Below are 26244 nucleotides of genomic sequence, written 5' to 3'. Positions count from 1 at the left end.
ATCTGTTGTTACATTCTTACTTTAAACCATGTCCACTTATTAAAGATGATGGATTTGTTGTAGTAGGCAGAATTGGGAAGAAAAAAAAGACACAATGTTTTCTGATCACATGCAGGGTATACTCCTAATAGGTCTTTTGATACCTTCGATAAATATACAGTATCCCCAAAAGGCCTGAATCTAACAGGTTGAGAAAGATAGTTAATATACGTAAACCATTACTGTTATGTGAATAACACAATGAATAAATGGCTGTGGAGCAGTGACAGCTACATTATATTGTAGTGTATCCTCTTATAAAGCTCTTTTGCTGGTGTAAGGACAGGTTTAAAAGACAAAGTGCTTTTTAATACAGGCTATTTCTTTCGAGTATGAAACCTAAAAGACTATAGGCTTGAACACATATTGGAGGTTTTATTCAGTGTGATCCATAAGAGAAAAATATATGAAAAAAAATGAAGTTGAGACTGAAGCAGCAAATCGACTTTTACATGCAGCGCAAACACTAGACGACAAGTGGTCGAGTAGAGGCTGATAACTGTTTTGGTGCAAGATCAAGACAGGGAGAGTATTTTTTGACTGAGGGAGACAACTTATAAGCCTCTGCAGCAGATTCAACACCAAGACAGGATGATAAATTGTATGATATTTTGGAGTTGTAAATGTATGCATAGAGTCACCATTTTTGCCTGTGAAAAAGCAAAGAAATCAAAATATGGCAAACATGATTGGGTCTTTTAATAAGTTCTTTTAATCAGTTATTGAGAAATCAAGTTCCAACAAGTCTTTCCAGATATGCATATAGTTTTCAGTGTTTGTGAATCCAACCTGGTCTACTGCTCAAAATGTTTATTTTACTCTTTCAAAAAGTTAACATTACTTTTTGATCAGGAAAGCTGATGAGCAGTTTGATAACTTGCATTTAAAATAACTGTTGAATATATTCCAACTTTAATCTTTGCAACCAAACCATGCCAAAAAGCAGACGCAAGTTCAGGTAGCTGCATGGACGAACTTCATAAAAAATAACTTTTATTTTTTTACATGCACACTACAGCCAATAAGCATTACACTTTACCCACAATTGCAGCAGCACATTTGTCAGCTTTATTTTTTTATTTGCATCCCCTTCATCCTTTTACCCGCTGCCACCAGCAGCACAACCATCACTTCGCAGGCAAACAAGCCTTTTCTGCCCGACATTATCTCCATCCAGACTCCGCTGGAAAGGAGGTCGAAATGACGGATGCAACCATGGGAGAGAGACCCGGGGACAGTTTATTTACATCCAAAGAGGCTGTGTAAGTTAAGAGGGAAGCCGCTGCGTGTGTCTCCCTCTTTACTTTCACCGACCCCCTCCTCCTCCGCTGGCAGAAATTTATAAAGAACAAAAAATCCGACGAGGGAGGGAGGGGGGTTGATATACGCCGAGGCTGAAATCGAGAGGCGAACCCAGGGAAAGAGGAGTAATTCGTACACGGGACTTTCCCCCTCTTAGTCCCCCAAAAGGAGGGGGAAAAGTCGCAATATTGGAAACGAAAAGGAATGAGCTTCTAAGGGCGTGAAAACGTCTGCAATTGTGGATACTTTATATATTTTTATTTCGAAAAAATATGGCCGAGAACGTTCTGGACGCTGGCCCGCCTTCAGCCAAGAGGCCTAAACTCTCGTCTCCGGCACTTTCCGCCTCCGCCAGCGATGGAAACGGTGAGTATTGTGACTAGATATCATTTGTTACGGTGTTATTCGTTAAGTTGGTTATTTTTTGGCGGCCTGGGTTTACTCGGAGGAGGGAGAATACGCGGGATTGCGCTTCTGTTTTTGTCGTAGCTTGCTAATGTTAGCTCGCTAGTAGTGAGTGTGTGTCGGACGTGAAGAGCAGCTCCCCCAGCTAGCTTGCATGCTAACAGCCATTTTAGCCGGAGGTAGCTCTGTTAGCAACTCGGCTAACGCTAGGCTAGCTAGCTGAATGCGGGTCCTCAACTGACGGTCCCGTGTCTAATGGCTACTTCAGCCGGGTTGGTCACAAACTCACTGCCAAGCCAACTTGTGCTAAAGTTGCTGGAGGCTTAAAGTTGTGCCACACTGACACCACAGCTGCCCCAACTCTTTTATTTGAGTTTCCAAGGCTTCACGTCTGTGCTGCCCCATCAGAGCTCGGACCCTTTCCCAACTATCGCTAGCTACCGTCCACAGTGAGAGGCACAGCAGAGGTTTGACTAACGCTGTGTGAGACACACGTTTAGGCCCACAGGTCGGACTGATTGTTAAGCTCAAATTGCCATTGTTGGTTTGTTTTTTTGTGGATGGCGTGTGACAGCAGCTGGAGCAGTGGCCTGAGAGCAAAGCTGTGGAGCATGGACAGCGCCATGTCTTGACACTGCGATATTAACCAGCGAGTCAAGACAGCAAGCAAATACTGCTTCAAGCATTCAGTAATCAATTTAATCACTTAATCGTTCATTTTGGATGCGAACAGCTGCATCTTGGGATGTCCACAAAGCTGAAGTTGTCTCTCCATGCAGTCTGCATCAGTGGAAAAGGGACATTCACGTTACCTTGCATGATGTACTTTAAGTGCTGTCAAGAAAGGGATCTCCATAGACATTGATTGTATTCTGATATTATGTGTGACACTGCCATGCACTGTTTATAGTTAAGTTGAGTAATAAAAGCACATGACAAATTCAGAAGAAAGATATGATAAATTGGTACTTGCACAGTATTAGTCTGTGCTTGTAGCTCCAAAAAGCAGCCTGTAAATAATGTTTTCTGCCGATAACTGATTTGTTAGTTTTCAGATTGAGCTCGTCAAACATTAAGGCTGCAACTGCAGATTGTCATTGTATCATTCTAGATCAACCTTATGTGAGCCTAGTCACAATTCATTAAGATGAAACATTGGCAACTGACCATTAAAAGGGACAATTAAGAAAATAAAATGTTTTCGTACTTTCAGAATTTTGTTTTGGGGGAGGGCAACATCATGTATTTAGTTTGATTGCCTGAGCTGTGTGCTGTTGAACTGTGGATACATACTGACACAGTGATTGTGCCTCTCTACCAACCTGGCTCCATTTTGTGGCCTTACTTTTACATCCATTCGTTACCTTGTCTGTACAAACCTGTCTTTGCAACATGTTGAATCACTTTACTGGTCAGGGATTCTCTGTGCGAGCAGGCCATGTGGGCGTGTGTGTTTGCATATATGTTTGTGCATGCAGCTTTACACGCACAAGTTCTTCTGGATCTCACCTGAAGTTTAATCCTCAATTGTGTTATGCTTAATGGTATGTTATTAATTTATGATGGGAGAAAATTGTCTATACACCTGTAAACAGCTTTCATCAGTTTTTACATGTCAAGCAGTCATGCTGAAAAATGAGGGATTATACCAGTTTAACATGGCTGTGGCCCCTTTTGTCTTCCTCTCATTGACTCTCCCCACCTAAACTTTGCATTTCTTCTCCATTTTAGATTTCGGCTCACTGTTTGACTTGGAGCATGATCTCCCAGACGAGCTCATCAGCTCTAATGAACCAGGCCTCGTCAATGGTGGGGACCTCAGCCAGTTGCACACTACTCTGGGAGGGGGACCTGCAGGGCTGGGTCCTGGAGGAGGAAGTGGAGGGGCAGGAGGAATGGGACTTGGACTTGGCGGAGGCCAGGATGCGGTGGCCAAGCACAAACAGCTGTCCGAGCTTTTGCGTTCAGGGGCACCCTCCTCGACCCAACAAGGGCACCAAGGAGCCATGGGCAGCCCAGGGGGTCCCAGTGCCATGGGGCAACACTTGGCGAACATGAAGGCATCACCTGGCCAGGGCCCCCCACAGATGATGGGCCAGGGGCAGCAGCAGCACCTCTCCCCTCAGCAGCAGGCCAACATGATGCAGCAGCAACAGAATGCTGCAGCTGGAATGATGGGTGGCATGAACAGGGCCATGATGGGAGCGCAGCAGAAAGGCAATAATGGACAGCAGCAGCCAGGCATGATTGGGAGCCAGGTGATGAATGGCTCCCCCAGGATGGGCTTTGGGAATCAGGGGATGGGTGGCAACAGCAACCTGTTGGCTGAGACCCTACAGCAGCAGGGAGCTGGGGGCCAGGCTGGGATGAGAGGCCAGCAACCGGGAGCAATGAACAAGGTAGAGACTCCTTCAAACTGGCTTTATATGGCTTAATATTGCATATTAACCTTTTCATTTACTTTTATAATTTTGATGGATTTTATACAAAAAAAGAAGGTTGAAAATGCCATATTGGGTGAAAACAGAATCCTGTATTTCAAGAACACAGTGTTGTTCTCCTTAATAGTAATTTGTAGAACTTGCATCATCTTCCAGTTCATGCTCAAAACCTCACTATTGTAACAGATACATGGATAAATTCAGGCTCATGCTTGGAGTGGCAGAAAACTGCTCTCCCTTGATTGACAGTCCCACAGGAGTGACTGTAAAAAATTTGCAGTGGAAGGCTGAGGCGGCTGAATAAATGTGGTGGAGACACTGATGTTAGCCATAGAGATCAAAAGCAGTAAAAAAGAGTTCCAAGTTAGGTATAGAAAAGTAGGGATGGTGTACGGAAGAGTCATGAGTTAGTGATTTAAAAAAAAAAAGTTAGTATAACTCATTCAATGTGCAGGTAGAAAAGATGAACTATTCATGTCCGATTGCTATTACACACTGCTCGCTACTACTGTTACAGTTGTGGAAGTAAAGTTTTGGTTTACATAGGTTCTTAATAATTTTTTCATCATTTAATTACACATTACTTAATGAGGTAATCTGGTTACCTGTATGTTTTCGCTTTACAGTAACAGGGTAACTTCATTGCACTTAAGTAGTAGAAAGCGCAAGTGGAAAACGCATGTTTTTTTGGGGAGATGGAAACTGTGGCTTCCGAAAGAGTGGTGGTGTTAGGAAATGTCCACAGGTCCTGTTCATTTAACAGCCTAGATTTTAGATATTTGGAAAACATTGGTAGATTATGTCGCAAAGCACCGGAACACAAACACTGTTGCGTGTACAGTTAAAATGCAATGACTAATAAGATATGAGAAATGTGGTTGTGACAAAGTTAATGCCTGATGTATCTTACATCACTCTCTTTTACTCTTCATATCTCTTCATCATCCTCACTGACTCCCTGTCTCCACATTTTCCTTTTTTATTCCTAGATGGGGATGATGGGGAACCCTGGGGGCCCTTTTGGAGGTCCATATTCAGGACAGGGGAATCAAGGTCTGGGAGGCGCAGGGCTGGGCCCTCAGCTCCAGAACAAAGGTCCTCTGGGCAACAGCCTGGCCCAGTTCAATGTGGACAAGAAGAACCAGCCCATGCAAGGAATGGCCGCCATGGTAGGGAACAAATACAATCTCAGTGAAAAAACATTTGTGTGTCAGATGCAAGTATGAGTTCTACTATAATTCTTTTACCAAGTTGGCAGATTCAAGTATCGGCCTCTTCCCTTTCTTCCCACCGCACCACTGTGCTGATCTGAGTTCCTTATTTCTTTTCACTTACCTTACTCACTTCTTCTTGTAATAAATGGCCCCTCCCCTTTTCTTATACTGTTCTTCTTCTACCCTCCCTACTCAATGTTGCCTTCTACCTTACCTCTCCCTATGTCCGATCTTTTTACTGCCCGTGTCTCATTGATGTCACCCCTTCTCATTCCCACCTCCTTCTCCGACCAGGGTTCCCAGCAGTCACAAACAGGTGTGGGCGGTCCCTCTGGTGCACCTGTGGGAGGAGCCCCAGGGATGCTGCCCAACGCTCAGGCAGGTCTTGTTGGTCCCAGCGCCCAGGTTTCGGCAGCATCTGCTGCTGCCGGAGCACCACCCACAGCTGACCCCGAGAAGCGCAAGCTGATCCAGCAGCAACTGGTACTCCTGCTTCATGCACACAAGTGCCAGCGGCGGGAGCAGGCCAACGGTGAAGTCCGGCAGTGCAACCTGCCCCACTGCCGCACTATGAAGAACGTCCTCAACCACATGACTCACTGCCAGGCTGGCAAGTCCTGTCAGGGTGAGTTGAAGGGATGCTGCATGCTCCTGCACTCAGTGGATAGTTATGATGTGACAGAGACATATGTGTTACAAATAATAACACAGGGTTATTTTGATCTTTTACGTTATAATCAACAAACCCAATGATATCACAATCATTCTTTACTTATCCAGTGAGGAAATATTGACATTCACACTTAAGGAAGAAACCTTGTATGGGCTGACATATTCCTTTCCTTACGATCAAATGGCCAGCATAGTTTATTTTGAAACAGCCCTGATTGTTTTGAGTGGCTGTACCTTGGGCAGATGTCACCGTGAATGCTCAGAGATGACGTTCAGTGTTGACACTGATTTGATATCTGAGGTTGGCAAGCTGAGAGAAATTTACTACACTGGTTGTGCTCCTCATAATGAAGGAATATGTTGCCCAAAGCAAAGGTAAAGCTTTTAGGAAAACGACAAAGGAGGCATTATCTATAAATAAGGTTCTGGCTACACAGACAATACTATTTAGTATGTTTATAGTTTTGTTTTGGGTAGCATTAAAAAGATAAAAAAAACCCCACCAGTTTAGGTTTACTTTGTAACAGTTCTCTGTGTGTCAGCAGCTCTTTTAGGTTATAGGCAGACATCTAGAGTTTCATGTAATCTTTTTTTCCATGACCTCACTTTGTTTCGTTTTTGTTCTCCTCCCTCATATACCTCTGTTTTTCCCAACTCCGCCTGTCGCTCTGCCCTTTTTCATCTTCAGTTCCTCACTGTGCATCATCAAGGCAGATCATCTCCCATTGGAAGAACTGCACGCGGCACGACTGTCCTGTCTGCCTGCCACTGAAGAATGCTGGAGACAAGAGGAACCCGCAGTGTGAGTGTCTGTATCTGACCAAATAACGTTATTAATTAATTTATTTACTCTACACTGTACGCTAAAATGTTGTCAACATATTGTGGTATTGTTATATCAATATCATTTTTTTTTCATGGGATTTTGATAATATGTTGTTATAGAAAGATAATTCCACTAATATTTTGACGATATTGCCTAGCCTCACTCTATGCTTGATTGGAGCTAAACATCATCCATAGTGAACCAAATGACAATATGATTTTTGTAATAATATCTGTATAATATGAGTTTGCAAAATTATTCCGTCCCAGGGTTTTCTAATGCTTAGTTTTTATATTCTTTTGAGCAGACCAGATGTATTATTAACACTCTCCTCTTCTTATGTCCTCACAGCTCTACTCAGTGCAGCTGCTGCAGGTCTGGGCAGCTCTCTTGGGGCAGTACCTGGTGGCCAATCAAGTACTCCCAACCTCAACCCGCCGAGCCAGATCGACCCCAGCTCCATAGAAAGAGCCTACGCAGCCCTGGGCCTCACCTACCAGGGCAACCAGATCCAGGCTCCGACTGCCCAGTCCAATCTGTCCAACCAAGGTTTGCAAGGCCCGGCTGGCATGAGGTCGCTGAACCCAATGGGTCAGTTCACTTGCTTAACTCTGCAGAAAGATGTAGTTTTTCCTGTTTCTGGTAGCACTGGCGCTTTAGCATTTTTCCAGTCCAGACAAGAATTTTCAAAAGAACTTGATAGCAGTCAGGTATAGCCAGAAGGAACTCTGAAAATGCCATAAAAGTATCTTTCAACGGGCTCCAAGTAAAAACACCTGTTAAACACCTCAAGAATATGTTTATAATGCCATGTAGCTTGAAGACATTATGATGCACATGCCTAAGAGCAAGGTATAGAACTGTGTTATTATTAGTAGGGAAACGAAAGGAATGCAAACTTATGAAGTCCCCTCCTTTCCGGATGTAGGTGCGAATCCTATGGGAGTCAATGGAGGTGTGGGAGCTTCCCCTCAGAGCCAGCAAGCCAGCCTGCTGCAGGATACCATGATGCACCTCAATGTGAACAGCCAAAGGTAAGAGGGAAAACAAACATCTCATTTGCTGGATACCTTATCTGACAAGGGCACACACACATCTATGGTTTAAAAAAAAAAAGAAGAAGTTAATCATTAAAATGATGCCCTTCTATCTCTCCCAGTCTGTTAAATGATGCCAGTGGGATGGGGTCCATGCCCACAGCAGGCCCTCCCTCTGCCTCAGGCATGAGGAAAAGCTGGCATGAAGACATCACGCAGGACCTACGAAACCACTTGGTACACAAGCTGTAAGTATTTTAGAGGAGCTCAACACTATTATTTTTTTTGCACTGTACATTAATCATATTCCTGTTGTCGTATAATGTAAGTGTTTTGTATTTTATTTATTTTAGTCAAAACGCAAGTTCTGTGAGTATAGACAGTAATAGACGCTTGGATTTTAAAAAGTTCAGTTAAGCTGGCTGACTTCAGCCCCAGTTTGTGCCTCTCACACATAACTGTTAGTAATGTTAGCAAGCCTTCATAAACACTGGTAGAGAGGCAATGTCCTACATGAACATTTTATTCCATTTCAGTGGCAATAAAAGCAACTCTTAGTCCCTGTATTATACTTGCAGCTTGACAAGATATTTATTGCAGATCTTGGACATTGTGTACCTGGACATGCTGCTTTTGCATAACCTCTCCTGGCCTTTCATTTCAGAATCTCACTTTGCATTGCTTAGTGTCATGTATTAACTATATTATTTCATCTGGTTTGATATACCTGCATACCATGTTTTAAATTTCTCTCTAAAGTAGATTCCAATTTATTTTGAGTGACAGCATGGTGTAAGGGATGTTCTCTTTGGGTTATGTTCATTTTACAATTCATGCAAACTGTGAAATTAAATAAATAGAACTATGAAATAATAGATACACGCATACTCACCGTGTAGTGCCTCATGTAGTAGAGCCGCTAGCCCAGCTACCAACACTGGTAACCACACAGAAATGCTCTCAAACAGACTAATATTGACTTATTTATGTTTAAGCAACACTTTGACTAAGACCGGAGATTAACCGTTACATTTTTCACTTTCTTTTCTCCTCTTTTTGCCTCCCTTCTCACACCCACAGTGTTCAGGCCATCTTTCCGACTCCAGATCCTGCTGCTCTCAAGGACCGTCGAATGGAGAACCTGGTGGCCTATGCCAGAAAAGTTGAGGGAGACATGTATGAGTCAGCCAACAGTAGAGTAAGTTGCTCTCTCCTCTTCAGCTCAATGTGTTACAGAAAAGAAGCGAGAGACTGCTGCGAAGTTTGCCATTTTGCAGCTGAAGCCAGCCACTCAAAAGTAAAGAAATTCACAGTTGTTAGACCTAGGTAAGAAACCTATAGCGTATGAGCTTGACTTGTTTACTGCAGCAGATTAAGCCCTTCCTGTTTGTTATTATGTTGCTGTTGGAGGTCCTCAAAAACATTTACTGTAGTTTTATTTCAATAGTAGATTTTCAAAGAATTTGATTTAAGTGCTCCTCAATTTTGCAGAAGTTTACCCCCTTTTTTCACATTTTCCTTATTTTGTAACACTCTTTTGACAGGCTGAGTACTATCACCTGCTAGCGGAGAAGATCTATAAGATTCAGAAGGAGTTGGAGGAGAAGAGAAGGACCCGGCTCCAGAAGCAGGGTCTGGGCCTCGGTCCTGCCGGCATGGGCCAGCCCCCCACTGGACTGCCTCCAAGTGAGTGGACATGCAGCATATGTGGACTTTGAGTTTATGTTAAACATGTAACATTTTAGCATTGTTTTGAATCTCCTACCGTGTGCTTTGAGATTTAAAACAAACCACGATGAGTGACTGCACTCACTGCACTGCACATTGTCAATTTAGTAGAATGTAAGGACTCAATTTAGTACATTTTCAAGATATAGGTTGTGTAATTTACTTACCAAGGGTGCCGCCACCAGATTCTAAAAGTGACAGAAAAGACTTGCTTATGGCTTGTTTATTGGTCAGTTGTCCTACCTGATTGGAAAATGTAAGGGTCAACATGAAAGCCTTTTTTCCTCTGTTACTTTTTCACTGCATTACACCTTTTCCAGTGTTTCACATCTCATTTTGTCATGCTTGGCCCACTCAATAGAGAAGCTTGTGTCAGTCTGTTTCTTGAGTTTTTTCAGTCTGTTTCTAGAATTTTACACACATTATTAATTTACTGGCCCACAAATCCTTTTTTGAAAGAGACTGCATTTCCAGGTGACTCTGTTTAGTAATTTGTTGCTCCATGAGTCCAAATGCCAATGATCTTTTGTGACAAAAGGATAAAACATTCCATAGTTTGCAGAGATTTTTCCACACATGCTTGGCTAGGGTAATTCCACATTTCCCTCTCTCGTGTGTCTAGATGATGGCTGGATTTTCTAAATCTCCTGTCTCTGTTCTTACAGATGGTCCCCTCTCTGACCCATCAATGGTGCGACCAGCTGGACCTAATCAGATGGTCAATAGGATGCAAGGCCCAGGTAAAGAACCACTGGGAATGAATCGTTTGACAATTTGTATTTCTTGTACCATAGCAAAGGTTGATTTAAGTCAAAGAGACTGAAACAGGAATGAGAGATTTTCACAGGAGTGGTATACTAGTGATATTCTTATTCCTGGAGTTGACACTGCATTGGGTTCAGGTCACTGCTTTGACTTACACAACAACATAGAAACAGCACTCCTGCCCATGCATGGAACAATTTAAGAACAAAATACAATATGTGGTGTGGTTTCCAAATTAAATGTTATGTGTTGTACATTAACAGTCTGTGTTTTGTCAGGTATGAATCAGTTCAATCAGATGGGGATGCCAACAATGGGCCAGAGGTCCACGCCTCCTCTCCCCATAGGAGCATCTGGGAACCAGGTCAGTACTGAAGACAGCCAATTTATTGCATAGCTTTGCTTATAATGTGCCCATAAACACAATTGATGCTCATGTAGCAATAAAAATGCTCAACACAACTAAACCCTTAAGCACAATTCCATTGTTTCCACTCAAATAGAAATTCTAAATCCACCAGGACGGAAACCATTGCCACCTAAAATAGGCAGAAAAATGAATTGGTAAAAAAGTACATAGGCAACTTTTAACCACTGCCTGTGCCCTTTGCTACCTCTAGATGGCAATGGTAGGACCCAGGATGGGGCAGCCTAATGTCAACCAGCTGCAGAACCAGTATCTGTCCCAGGGACAGTTTCCTGGCTCAGGACCAGGAGTTGGGACACCTCAGCCTGGGATGGCCCAACCTGGAGCACAGACAGGCATGGCACAGGTAAGGTGGCCTAAAGGTATTTTCTTTTTAGTCAGAAGCCCCTTTCACACAGAGATTCTGCAATAGGGCCGTAAGGAAGAGGAAATATTAAAGTTACATCTGTAGATTTTGTCGTAAATATGCAGCAGAGGATTTGATTTGATTTGAGTGTACTTCCTAGAATTTGAGGATTGTAGATGCTATTGTAAAATGTGTTTGACCAATCAGTAACACACAGTATAACAAACAACACCACAATAGTTCTCGTAAAGCACTACTAAGGGACCCAGAGTAGGATGGGTGGCTCAGGAAATGTATTTAGAAATGTAGTGTTTATTAAAAAAAACTTGGTTTATAGTGCCTGCAAAAAAAGGGCTTAAATTAAACAAGTGAGGACTAAGTTAACAGCTTATTATCTCATAAATGCTTTTTTGTCATTCTTGAACTCCTACCTTTAATTGACCCTCTTCCTGTGCACCATTCTCATCTGTGACCCCTCTCTCCAACTTCATCCTCTTCTATCCCTTGAATGCAGATTGGTACTCCTCCCTCTCTTCCAGTTGCTAGTCCTCTAGCACAGCCGGGTTCAGCCAGTGGACCCAGTGGTGTCTCCTCAGTGGGGCCCATGGGTCCTCAGAGCGTGGGTGGCGGAGGTCCCAACTCAGCTGTTGGAGCCCCTGCATCCTCAATGACTCCACCTAACACAAGCCAGCAACCCAACTCCATCCCCCATTTGGCAGCCATGCGTGGCTCTCCCTCCCCTGCTCACAGTCGATCTCCTACGCCTCACCAAACACCACCCAGACTAGCTGGGTCCCAGACCCCACAGCCACACACCCCTAACGCATCACAGCTGGGTCCACCTTCAGTCCCCCAGCTTGGCCAGGGTCCTGGTTCCAACAAGCCTCTCCAGCAGCAGCACATGGGGTCCTCTGGTTCGACCACTCCATCTCACCCTGGGTTGGCCTCCGGTTCAACGCCGCATGGTGCTCAGCTGCCACGCACTCCGGTCAGTGTGAGCCTTTTACAGACTTGACTGTTAAACAATAAGACCGGTTCATTTTAAATCCAGTTCACCTTATTCCACATATTCGATTGATCATGTAGCAGTAACACATGTCCTTAAGGTTTATTTTTATCTGCAGCTTCCCCATAGATCACTTGGTCTTTATCATGAGACCAAACATTTTACTGTTGTTGTTTTCTCTTACTTTGCCTGTTTAGCTTCTCAAAAGTTAAGCTTTATCTCATCAGAGTAGTCATTTAATTGCTTTTTTACTGTAATTTATCACTTTGTCATATTCATTATTTCCTTGCACCTGAGTTTCTTTCTATGTCTCTCTCTCTCTCTCTTTAGTTGTCCCAAAAGGGTTCATTTCCAGCAGACAGTCAGGCCCTTACTCCAGCCTCTGTCAGCAGCCTGGACACTTCCTCCCAGCAGCCACAGTCGAACGCTTCTACCGCCAACCTCGACCCGAAGATGGAGGTCAAGCAGCAGGACGAGGAGGAAGAGAGCGACACCGGCAGCTGCTCCAAAGGAGGAAAGCTCAGTAACATCAAAACGGAGGAAAAGCCTGTGAAATTAGAGCTGAAAAAGGAGGAGTGTTTCGGAGAGGGAGGTAAAGGGGTTCAAATGGATACATCATCATCATCGACGACGCCGATGGCGAGCATCAAGACGGAAGACAGGAAACCGGAGGTAAAGAAGGAGGTGAAGGAGGAAGAGGAGACGTCGGAGTCGGCTACACCACAGGCTCTGGTGAAAAAGAAGAGTAAGGAGGACTTGTGTTCTTACTTTACTTCTGATTTTATATGCTTAGGGTTAGGCTTACTCTTTAAACCTCAACTTGTATATAATTATTGATCCAAATTTAGTGTTTTTGTCGTAGAATTCAAAGATGTAACAGAAGCGGTGTAAAATGGAAGTTTTTCAATCACTCTTTCATAACATTCTCTTCTGTGATCTCTCTTTATTCCAGTCTTCAAACCAGAGGAGCTTCGTCAGGCCTTGATGCCCACCCTCGAATCTCTCTACAGACAAGATCCAGAGTCTCTGCCCTTCAGAATGCCTGTAGACCCACAACTGCTGTGCATACCTGTATGTATCCCGCTGAGGTTGAGATGTATTTGTTCCTGTGCCTTTTTATAAACTGTACAGTCCCCGTCAGTGTTCACCATGTCACTGTGTTCTTCTCCTCAAGTGTCATAGTCTTTACCGTCTTTGGTGTAGTTCCCTAAGTTTGTGAGAATTTGTGTGCAACTCCAATATATCGCCATCTTTTGATCTTCTGTTGCTTGGGGTATATTCACCAGGATGTAGTTTTGATACATCTTTCTTTCCTTGTGAACATGACACATAAAACTGGGCCAAAAGTTTCAACTGCACAATTTAAAAGATGCCCCTTGTGTTCTTGCAGGACTACTTTGATATTGTGAAGAATCCCATGGACTTGTCTACTATCAAACGAAAGCTGGATACAGGTTGGTACAGACAAGACATGGTTTGGTCATTCCTGGGAAACAAAATGGACCACACTAGAATATTAATCAAATTTATGATGGATTAGGAGAAGCCATAAGTGTTTATCTTCAAGTAAGAAATATAAAGAATATAAACATTGCACCATTTGTCATGCTTTGTTACAAGGAACAGTATTCTGTCTCTATTTTATTAGACATGATATTCAGATTTGTCTAGCCTGTTAATAAGAGATGCCTCATTGAGCAAACTTATGTGCAGTTCGGAAAACTTTTTTCCCCATTTCATCACCCCATGCGTTGTGTTTTGGTTGTAGGTCAGTACCAGGATCCCTGGCAGTACGTGGATGACATCTGGCTGATGTTCAACAATGCCTGGCTGTACAACCGCAAAACATCAAGAGTCTACAAGTACTGCTCCAAGCTGGCCGAGGTTTTTGAGCAGGAGATTGATCCTGTCATGCAGAGCCTTGGCTACTGTTGTGGGAGGAAGGTGAGACAGAGTGCTGGATTCATGGCTAGATGGGTTGAATTGGAAATGCATGTTGGTGAGGGATGATGTTATTGGGGAAAATTGATTTGCCTTATATATGCCATTACACTTGTCAGTACTCATTCTGTATTTTATAGGACAGCTCATTCTACATTAAGTCTAGATAAAGTTGCAGGCAGAACATTGATGCCAACAGTTTTACATTTTCAAGTTTCAAGTTTTGAAACAAGCATGTAATCTTAGCTTCAGGTTAACAGTATCTTCCTAAGAGATCTATAGAATAACTGTGAGAATGTGTCTGGGTAAGGGTTGTGTGTATAAATGTGGTGAATATGTTTCAGATGTAGAAATGAACTACCGTCATTCACATCTGAGAATGGCAGCAGTGAAGTGGGTTCATAGCTAAATTTGGCTTGGGCATACCGACGCCATATCACATTTCAACCCTCATTAGACTCTGCTATTTTTGGGTTTTGCAGGCAAATAACAAAAGTGATTGGTCCTTATTATGAGAGGCTTGCTGAAGGGTTGCTTCTGACAAAGAGACAACGCAAAGTAGCCCTTGACGTTTTTGGAGCTGTAATAACTTTTTACAAAACTAAGCCAAACGAAAATCCGCTCAATTTGACTCCACTGACTGGGGTCGTTTTTTCAGCTTGAATATGGGATGGTAATATCATATATATATTTTTGTATTTCATCAAAAACTTTGCAAAGTTCACATCCCAATCAATATTTGTGACCACATAAATATAAGATTTTCGTTGCAATCATTTATTCAGACATCAAGAATTTGCAGAATGAACATTAAAAAACCATATTATAAAGCACAGTTCCTCCTTAAGTCCATAAACTAGAAAGTCTTGTTTGACAATAAGTTCACTTTAATTGTATCATATGCAGTACCAGTTAATGTAAACTACCCTTGATCACCTGATATGGTTGTGACTGAAATTACCCTTGTTGATGGTCAAGTGATTAATATGTTCTTCAACCAGTTTTTTTGTTTATTTCTGTCCATCAGCTGGAGTTCTCTCCTCAGACACTTTGCTGCTATGGAAAGCAGCTGTGCACTATTCCCAGAGATGCTGCTTACTTCAGCTACCAGAACAGGTATGAAGAGAGTGAAATGGCCATGTAATAAAGGGTGGAGGGACGACTGGATGAATGACTAAGTAAAAGGGAAGGGATTATAATAGAGATGACATGGGATATGAGTCTACCAATTACAAAAGCATACATTGAACTGAATTGTACTGAGGTAGATTAGTGTTCATCTGATTATTTTTGTTTCCCCAAACGCTTTCCCGTTCACTTCATGTTTCCCGTTTTTATACCTTCATGTGGTGCCTAAAGCACTGGCATTTTAAGAGTCGGTCCTATCTTCTCGCATTCTTCAAGTTGTTCTTGGTGTCATTAAACTGATCTATAAATAACAATAAAATAAAATACATTTTATTATTCTTCTTGTCAGATTTCTGACACCAATGAAAACCTTCTTAGAATGTTAAAGGACCGACTTTAAAATGAACGGCTTGTATGAAAGAACAACTCAACAGTTGTCTGTGCTTATTTGTTCAGTGTCTGTATTATGTCCTGTTAACACATCACGTTAGCTCCTATTGATTCTGCTCTGTTAACTGTGATGGTGGTTGTTGTTGCTCATCCTCTCATGTCCAAATTGCTAATCTTTGCTTTGCCTCGGCTCTCTGCTGTGTGTTGTCTTGGATGTTCGTCTCGTCTTGTCCGTGCTCCATTTGACCCGTCTGTCCTCCCCTTCCAATGGCTGTGATGTCAACATTGGCTTGCTTTTGCCTTGAACAACCATGCGCTTCCAAACCCATCCCCAATCCCTTCACCCCCTCACCCCTGAAAATCATGACTGGCTGTTGCGATGACGACTTCCTGCTGTCCTGCGCTCCCACTTCCTGCTTGCGCCACTTGTGGCACCCTGCCTTGCCCATGTCCTGTACCGAATGATGACTGCCCTCCCGTGCGCTGTCTGTGATTGACTGTGCTGCGGGGAATGGTGTAGATCACGAACATTTGGGCTTGTTGCTCACAGGTACCACTTTTGCGAGAAGTGTTTTAACGAGATCCAGGGAGAGACGGTTTCGTTGGGCGATGACCCCACCCAGCCGCAGACGTGAGTATTAGCCGATTCATTGAGCAAGAAAACTGGTTTAAAATGTTTATCTATTTGAAAAGTGATCGTCTTCTAGCCACATTCCTGGTAGTATTATCTATGTTTTTAAAAAAATATATTTTTTCTACTTACTCATCAAATAGTATTTCACAATTAAACTTTTACAGCAGGTACAGATGATGTAGCCTGTACACAACAGTTCTGTTATTGCTGTATTTTAGGGAAGCTATTATTGAGGTTCTCAAATTTAGATTTGATCACAAAAAAACTAGATCTTGCTGTTGTGCTTTATAAAGATGTAATTTACTGTGTGGTTAATTGCTGCTACACTGCCCTGTTGAATACAGATGTGTGCCTTTTGTGCAACTGGGAGAGCAAACCGTTATCTGACAGCAAAATGTTGTTTTTGAAAGGCTAAACACCAACAAATATGAATCTAAATGAACATTTTGTTGGAAGCTGGGCAGCATTCAAATGTTAATTGAGAATTTGATTGTCAGTGTTATGAATGAAGCTTTAGACTATTCGGTACAGTCCTAGTGCATATTGACAATTTGTTCTACATATTTTAATACTCCCTCTTAATTAATTTCAGATCAATAAACAAGGAACAGTTTGAGAAGAAGAAGAATGACACACTGGACGCTGAATTGTAAGTTAACTGTCTTCCATTTGTCAAATATTAGCATTTGGGAAATTAGAATAAATCTAATTATTTGTATGTAATTTGCATCTTCATCTCTGTCCCTCCTTTCAGGCTCGTTGAATGTATGGACTGTGGGCGCAGGATGCATCAGATCTGTGTCTTGCACCATGAAACAATCTGGCCATCGGGGTGAGCATCACATTTTAATTCCAGTCTTCTCAAAGTTCATGTTAAAATCATTCGCTAAATTTTTTATTTATGTAATTAAAATGAGTCAACCTTTTTCTTTCTCCGTAGTTTTGTATGTGATGGCTGCTTAAAGAAGACTAACAAAACCAGGAAAGAAAACAAGTATTCAGCCAAAAGTAAGTGGCAATGCTTCTTTTAATTCTATACCATTTTATCCAGATGTTTTTTTTTTTTAATGCTTGGATATCCCCTTCAGACAGGAAACTGATATACAGAACTTTTGTTAATCCCTCATTTTAAACATTCATCTGAGACTGCTATCACACATTTATCCAATGTTGTCACCATTACCGACTTAATGTTTAAAGTGAACCTATATACATATCGGGATTAAAACGAATACCAAATCAGGTTTCTCATAGCTTATTTTTCTCCCTGCTTATTTTAGCAGCTAACTGAAAAAAAATGCTATGCTCTCCCCAATTCAGGGTTGCCCCAGACAAAGTTGGGCAGTTACTTAGAGATGAGGGTGAATGACTTCCTGAAGCGTCAGCCCCACACAGGCGCTGGAGAAGTCTTCATTCGCGTCGTCCACGTCTCTGACAAAGTGGTGGAGGTCAAACCAGGCATGAAGTCCAGGTACAAGAACAAAACACAATGGAGTTTGAGATGCCGGTCTAGTTTGCTGCTTACAACCACATTATTGTGTCATATACAGTGTACCAATTCATCATGAAACATGAATGTTGGTTTTTTTTAAACAGAACTTTATGTTATTTGTGGAAGAAATGTGTTAGCATTCAGAATCAAATCAAATATTTTCCATTTGACTTGAAAGTGAGAACGAGGTACTACTCTGTACATCGTATTCACCATCTGAATATTGGCTAATATTTTATTATGCAGATATATTTTCTGTTGGTCTATTTTACAGTCAGTAAGTTTAGTTTGTTCAGTTTGTTTTTATGTTTTTGTCTCCAGATTTGTCGACAGTGGCGAGATGTCAGAGTCCTTTCCATACAGGACAAAAGCCCTTTTTGCATTTGAGGACATTGACGGATCAGACGTCTGCTTCTTTGGTATGCATGTTCAAGAGTACGGATCCGACTGCCCTCAGCCCAACCAAAGGTAAGGACATCACTGTATTAGAAACATTATAAGTGCAGTCTTTTTTTCTTCTTGGAATGAAATCATTTTGGGAAAGATCAGTCATAAATTACATTTCATCTGTTGTGATACATGAATATTTCCTCTTTCACCCACTCAGGCGAGTATACATCTCCTACCTGGACAGTGTACACTTCTTCCGGCCTCGCGGTCTAAGAACAGCAGTCTACCATGAAGTCCTCATTGGCTACTTGGAATATGTCAAGAGGCTGGGGTGAGTGCTGATGCTCACAAATAATTTATTTTGATCATGAGTATGTGAATGTAAATGTCAATTGTTATCTGACTTGTCCTATCACAAAGCTTACTTTTGCTGTCAATTAATTTAGCTTATTGTGTATGGCCTCTTGTGTGTCCTCCTCAGCTACACAACTGGGCACATCTGGGCCTGCCCACCAAGTGAAGGGGACGACTACATCTTCCACTGTCACCCTGCAGATCAGAAGATCCCGAAGCCCAAACGCCTCCAAGAGTGGTACAGGAAGATGCTAGACAAAGCTGTGGCAGAGCGGATAGTGCACGATTACAAGGTAGAGAGGCAGTATTCATCTTTATTCCGGTATATGTTTTAAGGAATGGTCACTTTTGAGATTGAGGTGTGTGTAGGACAGCAATGAAGATTCACTTCAGTGTAAATGCATTTAACGGTAGAGCTTATAGGAATGACTGATTTGGATACCATCCTTGTAAAACACTAATTTTATTTCCAATTTACCCCAATAGGATGTCTTCAAGCAGGCGACAGAGGATCGTTTGACCAGTGCCAAGGAGTTGCCTTACTTTGAGGGAGACTTTTGGCCCAATGTGTTGGAGGAGAGCATCAAAGAGCTGGAGCAGGAGGAGGAGGAGAGGAAAAGGGAGGAAAACAGCACGTCCAATGAGAGTATTGATGTAAGAATGTTACAGTATTAGTAGTTCAGCAGTATGTAATCCCCTGCGCTTGTTATCAGGTGATCCTCATATTCCCCTTATTTCTTGTGCAGGACGTAAAAGGTGACAGTAAAAATGCAAAGAAGAAGAACAACAAGAAGACGAGTAAGAACAAGAGCAGCCTGAGCCGAGCCAATAAGAAGAAGCCAGGGATGCCCAATGTCTCCAATGACCTTTCGCAGAAACTCTATGCCACTATGGAAAAACACAAAGAGGTATGACATTTTCTTTTCTTTTTTTTTATAAATTGTTCATACTCATTTAAATGAGTGCATCTTATTCCTCACAAGCAATTAACTGAAGGCGTGGAATGCGTAGATTGGAAAAAAGCTCAATGATTACCTATATTTTCAAGAATTTTCTGAATTCTGGCAAAAAGTTGAATTGGTTTTAAAAGTCCACATTTCACATGTCCCTCATCTGTTCGCCCCTCTGTTTCCTCTTCTAGGTGTTCTTTGTGATCCGGCTGATCGCAGCACCCATGTCAAATGCATTGCCCCCTATTCAAGACCCGGATCCCCTGATGGCGTGTGACCTCATGGACGGCCGTGATGCTTTCCTGACATTGGCCCGTGACAAACACCTGGAGTTCAGCTCACTGAGGAGGTCCTTGTGGAGCTCCATGTGCATGTTAGTGGAGTTGCATAACCAAAGCCAGGACCGCTTCGTCTACACTTGTAATGAGTGCAAACACCACGTGGAGACTCGTTTCCACTGCACCGTCTGTGAGGTGAGTTGTGGGAGGGTAGTTCTGGTGATTTGATTTGTTTTAATGCGTAATGACAAAAATAAATCTGTACCTTATTGGACCTATTATGTTAAAATAGAATCTGCTACGTATCATGTATAAACAACTTTCATATATGCCATCCCTTACAGGATTACGACCTCTGCATCACCTGCTACAACACTAAGGGCCATGTGCACAAGATGGAGAAGTTAGGCCTTGGTTTGGATGATGAGAGCAGCAACCAGGCTGCAGCAACCACTCAGAGCCCTGGAGACTCTCGTCGTCTCAGCATCCAGCGCTGCATCCAGTCCCTCGTCCACGCCTGCCAGTGTCGAAACGCAAACTGCTCGCTGCCGTCCTGCCAGAAGATGAAACGCGTCGTTCAGCACACGAAAAGCTGCAAGAGAAAAACCAACGGTGGCTGCCCCATCTGCAAGCAGCTTATCGCCTTGTGTTGCTACCACGCTAAGCACTGTCAGGAGAACAAGTGCCCGGTTCCGTTCTGCCTGAACATCAAGCACAAGCTCCGCCAGCAGCAGCTGCAGCACAGACTCCAGCAAGCCCAGATGCTACGAAGGAGGATGGCCAGCATGCAGAGAGTGGGCCAGCCTGCTCCTGGAGGAGCTCCTGGGGGCAATGGCTTGCCTTCTCCAGGAGCCAACAATGGAGCAACCGCTCCTGGTACCCCTACATCTGTGGGAACGCAGCCCCCTACCCCACAGACACCCACCCAGGTGAACATGCCTGCCCTTCCACAGCAGCAAGGAGTTGGGATGGGTGGAATGGGAGTAATGGGAACACCAGGCCAGCAACAGCAGGTTCAGCAGCAAGGTGGTACCATGCCCCCTCAACACCATCTGCATCAGTTTCAACAGGTGGGTGGAGCAGGTGGAGGGGGGATGATGAACTCTCCTCAGCAGCAGATGGTGACTCAGCTCCAGCAGCAGCCTCCCAATGTCCAACAACAGCAACAGCAACAGCAGCAGCAGCAGCAGCAGCAGCAGCAGCAGCAGCACCCTGGTAGTTTGCCTCCGTACAACCCGAGACCGCCTGGGGCTTCCCCTCTCCATCAGTCCCTGGGCAAACCTGGCCTGGGTCCAGCCACCCCACCCCAGCAGCAACAACAACCCAACCAGGGCCAAGGGTCCATGCCTGTTCAAGGACAGCAGCAAGGGCCCCCTCTGGCTGCTGTAGAGACGGCACTAAAAATCCAGCGCCTGGCAGAGACCCAGAGACAGATGGCTCAGGCTCAAGCCCAGATACGTGGCTTGGGACAGGGGGGCATGATACCCCCACATGCCCACCACCAGAACACCCAGGCCCAGATGGGCATGCCCCACATTGGGGCCCAGGGCATGCCTCCCCAGGCTCAGGGAGTTGTTGGCAGGACTATGTTAGACCCACAGCAACAGGGAATGCTAGCAGGGATGCAACAAGGTGGCCCTCAGTCGCAGTTGCCACCTCAAGTTCAGCAGCAGCTCCAGCAAGTCCAGCAGGGAGGTGGTGGACAACTTCAGCAAGCAAACCAGCAGTGGGGTGCTGGCGGTCCAGCCATGAACTCACAACAAAGGCCAGGCATGATGGGTCACATGGCGCAACAGCCAGCAGTTGCTCAGCAGCAGCAGCAAATTAATCAGCAGCAGCAACCAGGAAACCGCGGGCTGATGCAAGTAATGGGTGTATCAGGAGGGGGAGCAGGGGCACCTAATGCACTAGCAGCTGCAGCTGCATCAGGAAATCTTCCCCAGGCAGCCCTACAAGACCTCCTGAGGACGCTGCGCTCTCCAAGCTCACCCCTTCAACAGCAGCAAGTCCTCAACATCCTTCGCTCCAACCCAACTCTTATGGCTGCTTTTATCAGGCAGAGAGCAGCCAGGTATCAAGGTGGTCAGGGTGGACCCGGAGGAGCAGGAGGGCCTCCACAAGGGGGCCCTGCAGGTGTGAGGTTCCAAGGGGCTGCTGGAGTATTGCCCGGTGTAGGAGGGCCCGGGGCTAACCAACTTGCTAACATTGATGGACAACAGCAGGTTAATGTGAGCCAGCCAGGGATGAACATGGCTCCAGGTGGAGCAGGGGGAGGGAATATGCCCACCATGGCTCAGCTTCAGCAGTTACAACAACAGCAGCAGCAGCAGCAGCAGCAGCAACAACAACAACAACAACAGCAACAACAACAACAACAACAACAACAACAACGCCCAATGTTGCCAGGCAATCTACAGCAACAGCAAATGGCTGCATTACAGCAGCAGCAACAACAACAACAACAACAGCAACAACAGGGAGTGATGCAAGCAGGTCAACAAGGCAACATTACCAATATGACTCCGCAGTTCAGAGAGCTGTTGATGAGAAGGCACCTGCAGCAGCAGCAGCAACGACAACAGCAGCAGCAGCAGCAGCAACAACAACAGATGGGAAACCACGGGCAGTTCCAGCAACCTCAAGGACTCCAGCAGCAGCAAGGCCAGCAAGGTTTCATGCAGCCTGGCCAGGGACAGCCAGGGATACCTCCATCTTCCCAACCCCAGCCTGGGGGTGGAGGTGTAGGGGTTCCCCAGCAGCAGCAGGGAGGACCACAGGGTGGGCAAGGACCGCTTGTCCAGCAGCAAGGCTACTCCAACTCAATGTCACAAGTAGCTGCAGCGCTCCATCAAAGGCTCCAGCATCAGATGCAGATGCAGCAACAACAACAACAACAGCAGCAGCAGCAGCAGCAAAATTCAATGGGTGGGCTTCAAGGACAAGACGGAGGGCCAGGTGGAGGCACGGGAGGTCCAGGAGGGCCTCCGCTTCAGCCTGGACAAGGCGGACCAGGGCAGGGGCAACAACAGCAAGGTAGTGTTGGTGGAGGGGGTGGTGGTCCCCCACTGCCACAGACGACCCAAGGTATGCTTCACCAGAACATCCACCAGAGGCTCCTGCAGCAGCAGCATCTTGGTGGGGGCTCTCCAGCCCAGCACAGCAGTCCCATGAGTCCCCAGCAGCAGATGGCGCAGTCCCCCCACCACCTTCAAGGACAAGGAGGACTTGGTCCGGCGGGGTCCCTCAGCAGTCAGGTCCGGTCGCCTCAGCCTTCGCCGAGGCCGCAGTCGCAGCCTCCGCACTCCAGCCCGTCCCCACGCATGCAGCCCTCCTCCCAACCTCAGCCCTCACCTCACCGTATCTCCCCACAGACCCAGACTGGCTCGCCCCACCCAGGCCATCTAAGCCAACATCACCCCAGTATGGCCCCACCCCAGCCTCCACAACCCCAACAGCAAGCGTTATCTCAGCAGCAACCGGGTAGTTCTGTAGATCCCGGTCAGTTCAGCTCAGACCAGAACTCCATCATGTCCCAGCTGAGTGGGATGACGGGGATGCATGGTGGGCAGGGGGGACAGTCGGACATGTTGGGTGGGAATAATAACAGCAGCAACAACAACCAGGAGCTGGGATCGAACATTAACCACAACAGTTTAGAACATATGTAGCCTTGACTCCATACTGTCTCTCTGTCCTGATGCTCTGATCAGTTGCCCCAAATGACAAACTGCCATGAAAGGAGATCGAGGCGGGACTACTGCTTTGGGGTTTTAGAAGTTTTTATTTTTTATTTAAATATTTTTGTGATGTATAAATAAGAACTGAAGCTTCCTTCCTATGGGAGATGCAACATAAATCTTAGAAGTCAATAAATGAATAAATTAAAACAATGGTAAGTTATTGCTGTTAATATATATCTATATATTTTTGCCAATTGTGTACAAAAAGGTGGAAGGGCAGTGTTTCAGGTTGAAGATATTTCTTCCTTAGTCTATGACACAATATTTTTGGGGACTGAGAATTTTGCCTTTTTATGAATATTTTTAAGATTTTAAATGTGGCTAAAAAATTAAAGTTGACACGATGTACCTTTTTTATTGTTTTTGTTTTCCTCCTCAAATACCCAGTCATAATTGTATCTATATTGCAGAGAGTAAGTATATTTTATTTCTGAAACAATTTTTTATTTTTTTTTCTTCCCTTAATGGATCATCACATCAACATATCTTCTGTTAAAGGAATCTTTTTTTTTCTGGAGAGTTTTCACAGCAATGTACATTTTACAGCGACTGCAACAATTATATGGTGGGTGGGAGGGTGCGTTCAATGCCGTTTGATTTTTGACAGGATTCCTAGTTGTTAGTTATTTTTTGTTTGTTTGTTTTGACAGGGTTTATAGGTTGGAATTAAACCTCAACAGTGTTTTGGGAAGTGGGTGACACTGACAGTGGGTTCGGCCTTATTTTTGTTCTGCAAAAAAAATGGCCAGATCCGCAGAACAAATCATTGCACCTGTGGGCCACCTCTCCACCCTCCATGTCCTATGAATGTGCACACCTTCCTTATCCTTCCCCCTACCCTCCACCAATGAACTGTTGATGTCCAATCGCCTAGCTGTAAGAGGCGTTTTGTGCCCCTGTTTGAAGCTGGCCGATATTAAAAGGTTGCGCGTGTACATATATTACAACCTTGTTTATGAACTGTGACGTGGAGAAGAGGTCGATAAAGTTGTCTGTGTTTTGGGGCTACAGAGGTTAAAGATAATCCTGCCTGTATCCTCAACCCACCCCAAAAAACAGTTTCCCTTTCAGTACTTTTCTCTATCCCCTTTTGTTCCTCATCCTCATGACTGCCCCTCAACCACAAGATTTAATTCAATGTTAGTACTGTACAAAGTAAGAAATGGTGGACTTAGATACTGTTTTTGTAATGAAAGTGAAACATGTAAAAAAAAAAAAAACTGTACATACTTTAAAACCTTATGAGCAGATAAATTATTTTCTGCTGCTTGTTTCCCCCTCTTGTTTGATTGGATATTTGCTGTATCTGTAAAAAAACAACAAAAGTACACCTGAGCTACTGTACAGTATTGAGATTCTTTTCTAAAAGGTACAGTGTAGGGTGTAGTCGGTCACAAGCACCAATGCGCCTTTTCTGTGTATTTTTGACAAGGTTTTAGGGAGGGGGGGGGTTATTGCAACAAGTCACACACACACCTGAACAATCTCAAAACTTAGACGTGAACCTGCACGATGTTAGAGCCAAGACGGGTTGATTAGAGGTGTGATCTGAAAGAGTTTAAATTTGGTCATTTAGCTTTTTATGGAGAGGACTGAAGACACAATATTCACATGCTCACTATTTTTCTCAAAAGGTTGGGCTTGCTGGGTATCGGGGGAGGGGACGCATCAGAACCAGGTGGCAATATATCTTGAGACTTATTTTATAAGAAAAAACAAGGAAAAACTGTCTTTTATATATAGATATATTATTTAATTTTATTTTTTGGAAATAAAACTTGAAGCTACAGGAATTATTAGATAAAAACATGTTTTGTTTTGTATTAAAGATGTTATGGTGATGCAAAAAGACACTGCAGACAGTCATTCAGTTTGCCCTGGGGGAGGCCGTGGAGTATATTATACCATCCTTTTTCAGAAAGTGTTTCATGTACATGAATATAGTTGTAAACATACTGAATCACTGTACAAACTGATGGCAACTGAACAAATAGTTTTGTTTTAATCATTTCTTCTCCCAAAAAGAGACTGGAAATAAGACTATTTAAATATTTGTTTAGTATTCAAATGGAATCTTTGACCACTTTTTCGTTCCTCTTGTTAACAATTTTGGTGCTTGCTGAGAGAAAGCAAAAATAACTATTGCTCCATTTTCATTAGTTTCTTTTTTTAAGTTATTTTGGTGGTCTGATTGTTTTTTTGCCAATAAATTAATTGTACAATAAAGTATGTTTGTACCATTGGAAAAATACACAATTGTTGCTTTGTTTTTCACTTTTTGGTAAGATATTTTATGCAGGCGAATAAATGACTATACAACACACATTTGAGCATCACTTGATGAAAATTCATGGTATTTGTAGATTGAAGACTTAACATTTTACATTTTCTAATTATGCATTTAGTTTGAATTAGAGGTAGACCTAAAGGTGCAAGGCCGATATATATCGGCCAATAGTAGCTTGTTGCAGATCAGTTTTGATGCATACATTATTGGTCGGACTATCCTGTAAGTACATGGTAATAGGGGACTGTGAAAAGTATTATGGTGAGGATTATATTTCATTTTTTTGTAAGACAAGACACTTTCCAGCATAGGCCCTATTCACATGTCATAGGGTAAACATAGGTCTAATTGATGAAATTAATTCTGGTCCATATTCTATTTAGTGAGTCAAAGTCATAAGATCCCTGAAACACCTAAATGCAACAGGGCCACATTTAATGTTATTAATTACA

At 43.7% G+C, this 26244-nt stretch overlaps 1 protein-coding gene across 5 annotated transcripts; it reads left to right on the top strand.

Moving 5' to 3' along the window:
- The first annotated feature begins 1461 nt into the window (after positions 1-1461).
- On the top strand, positions 1462-25743 carry ep300a (E1A binding protein p300 a). 5 transcript variants are annotated; one of them, XM_054598338.1, is made up of 31 exons: positions 1462-1707; positions 3478-4145; positions 5177-5356; positions 5696-6026; positions 6762-6875; positions 7251-7490; positions 7828-7933; positions 8059-8184; positions 9017-9134; positions 9481-9622; positions 10330-10404; positions 10708-10793; positions 11050-11202; positions 11717-12190; positions 12539-12953; positions 13161-13279; positions 13599-13662; positions 13977-14152; positions 15177-15265; positions 16218-16298; positions 16894-16950; positions 17056-17133; positions 17242-17309; positions 17622-17772; positions 18115-18261; positions 18401-18514; positions 18665-18830; positions 19024-19191; positions 19284-19445; positions 19679-19960; positions 20110-25743. In XM_054598338.1, the coding sequence occupies exons 1-31, from the start codon at positions 1614-1616 to the stop codon at positions 23431-23433; spliced, it is 8568 nt and encodes a 2855-aa protein (XP_054454313.1). In that variant the 5' UTR covers positions 1462-1613; the 3' UTR covers positions 23434-25743. The 5 variants fall into 5 exon arrangements, with proteins under 5 accessions (XP_054454313.1, XP_054454310.1, XP_054454312.1 ...); XM_054598335.1 differs by having other exon boundaries at positions 16188-16298; XM_054598337.1 differs by having other exon boundaries at positions 6762-6881; positions 7251-7448; positions 16188-16298.
- Positions 25744-26244: the final 501 nt, after the last annotated feature.

The sequence above is a fragment of the Anoplopoma fimbria genome, chromosome 5, assembly GCF_027596085.1.
Source record: "Anoplopoma fimbria isolate UVic2021 breed Golden Eagle Sablefish chromosome 5, Afim_UVic_2022, whole genome shotgun sequence".
NCBI classification, from domain to species: domain Eukaryota; kingdom Metazoa; phylum Chordata; class Actinopteri; order Perciformes; family Anoplopomatidae; genus Anoplopoma; species Anoplopoma fimbria.
Note: the sequence above shows the minus strand (reverse complement) of the source record. Positions and strands in the feature narration are given on the sequence as shown.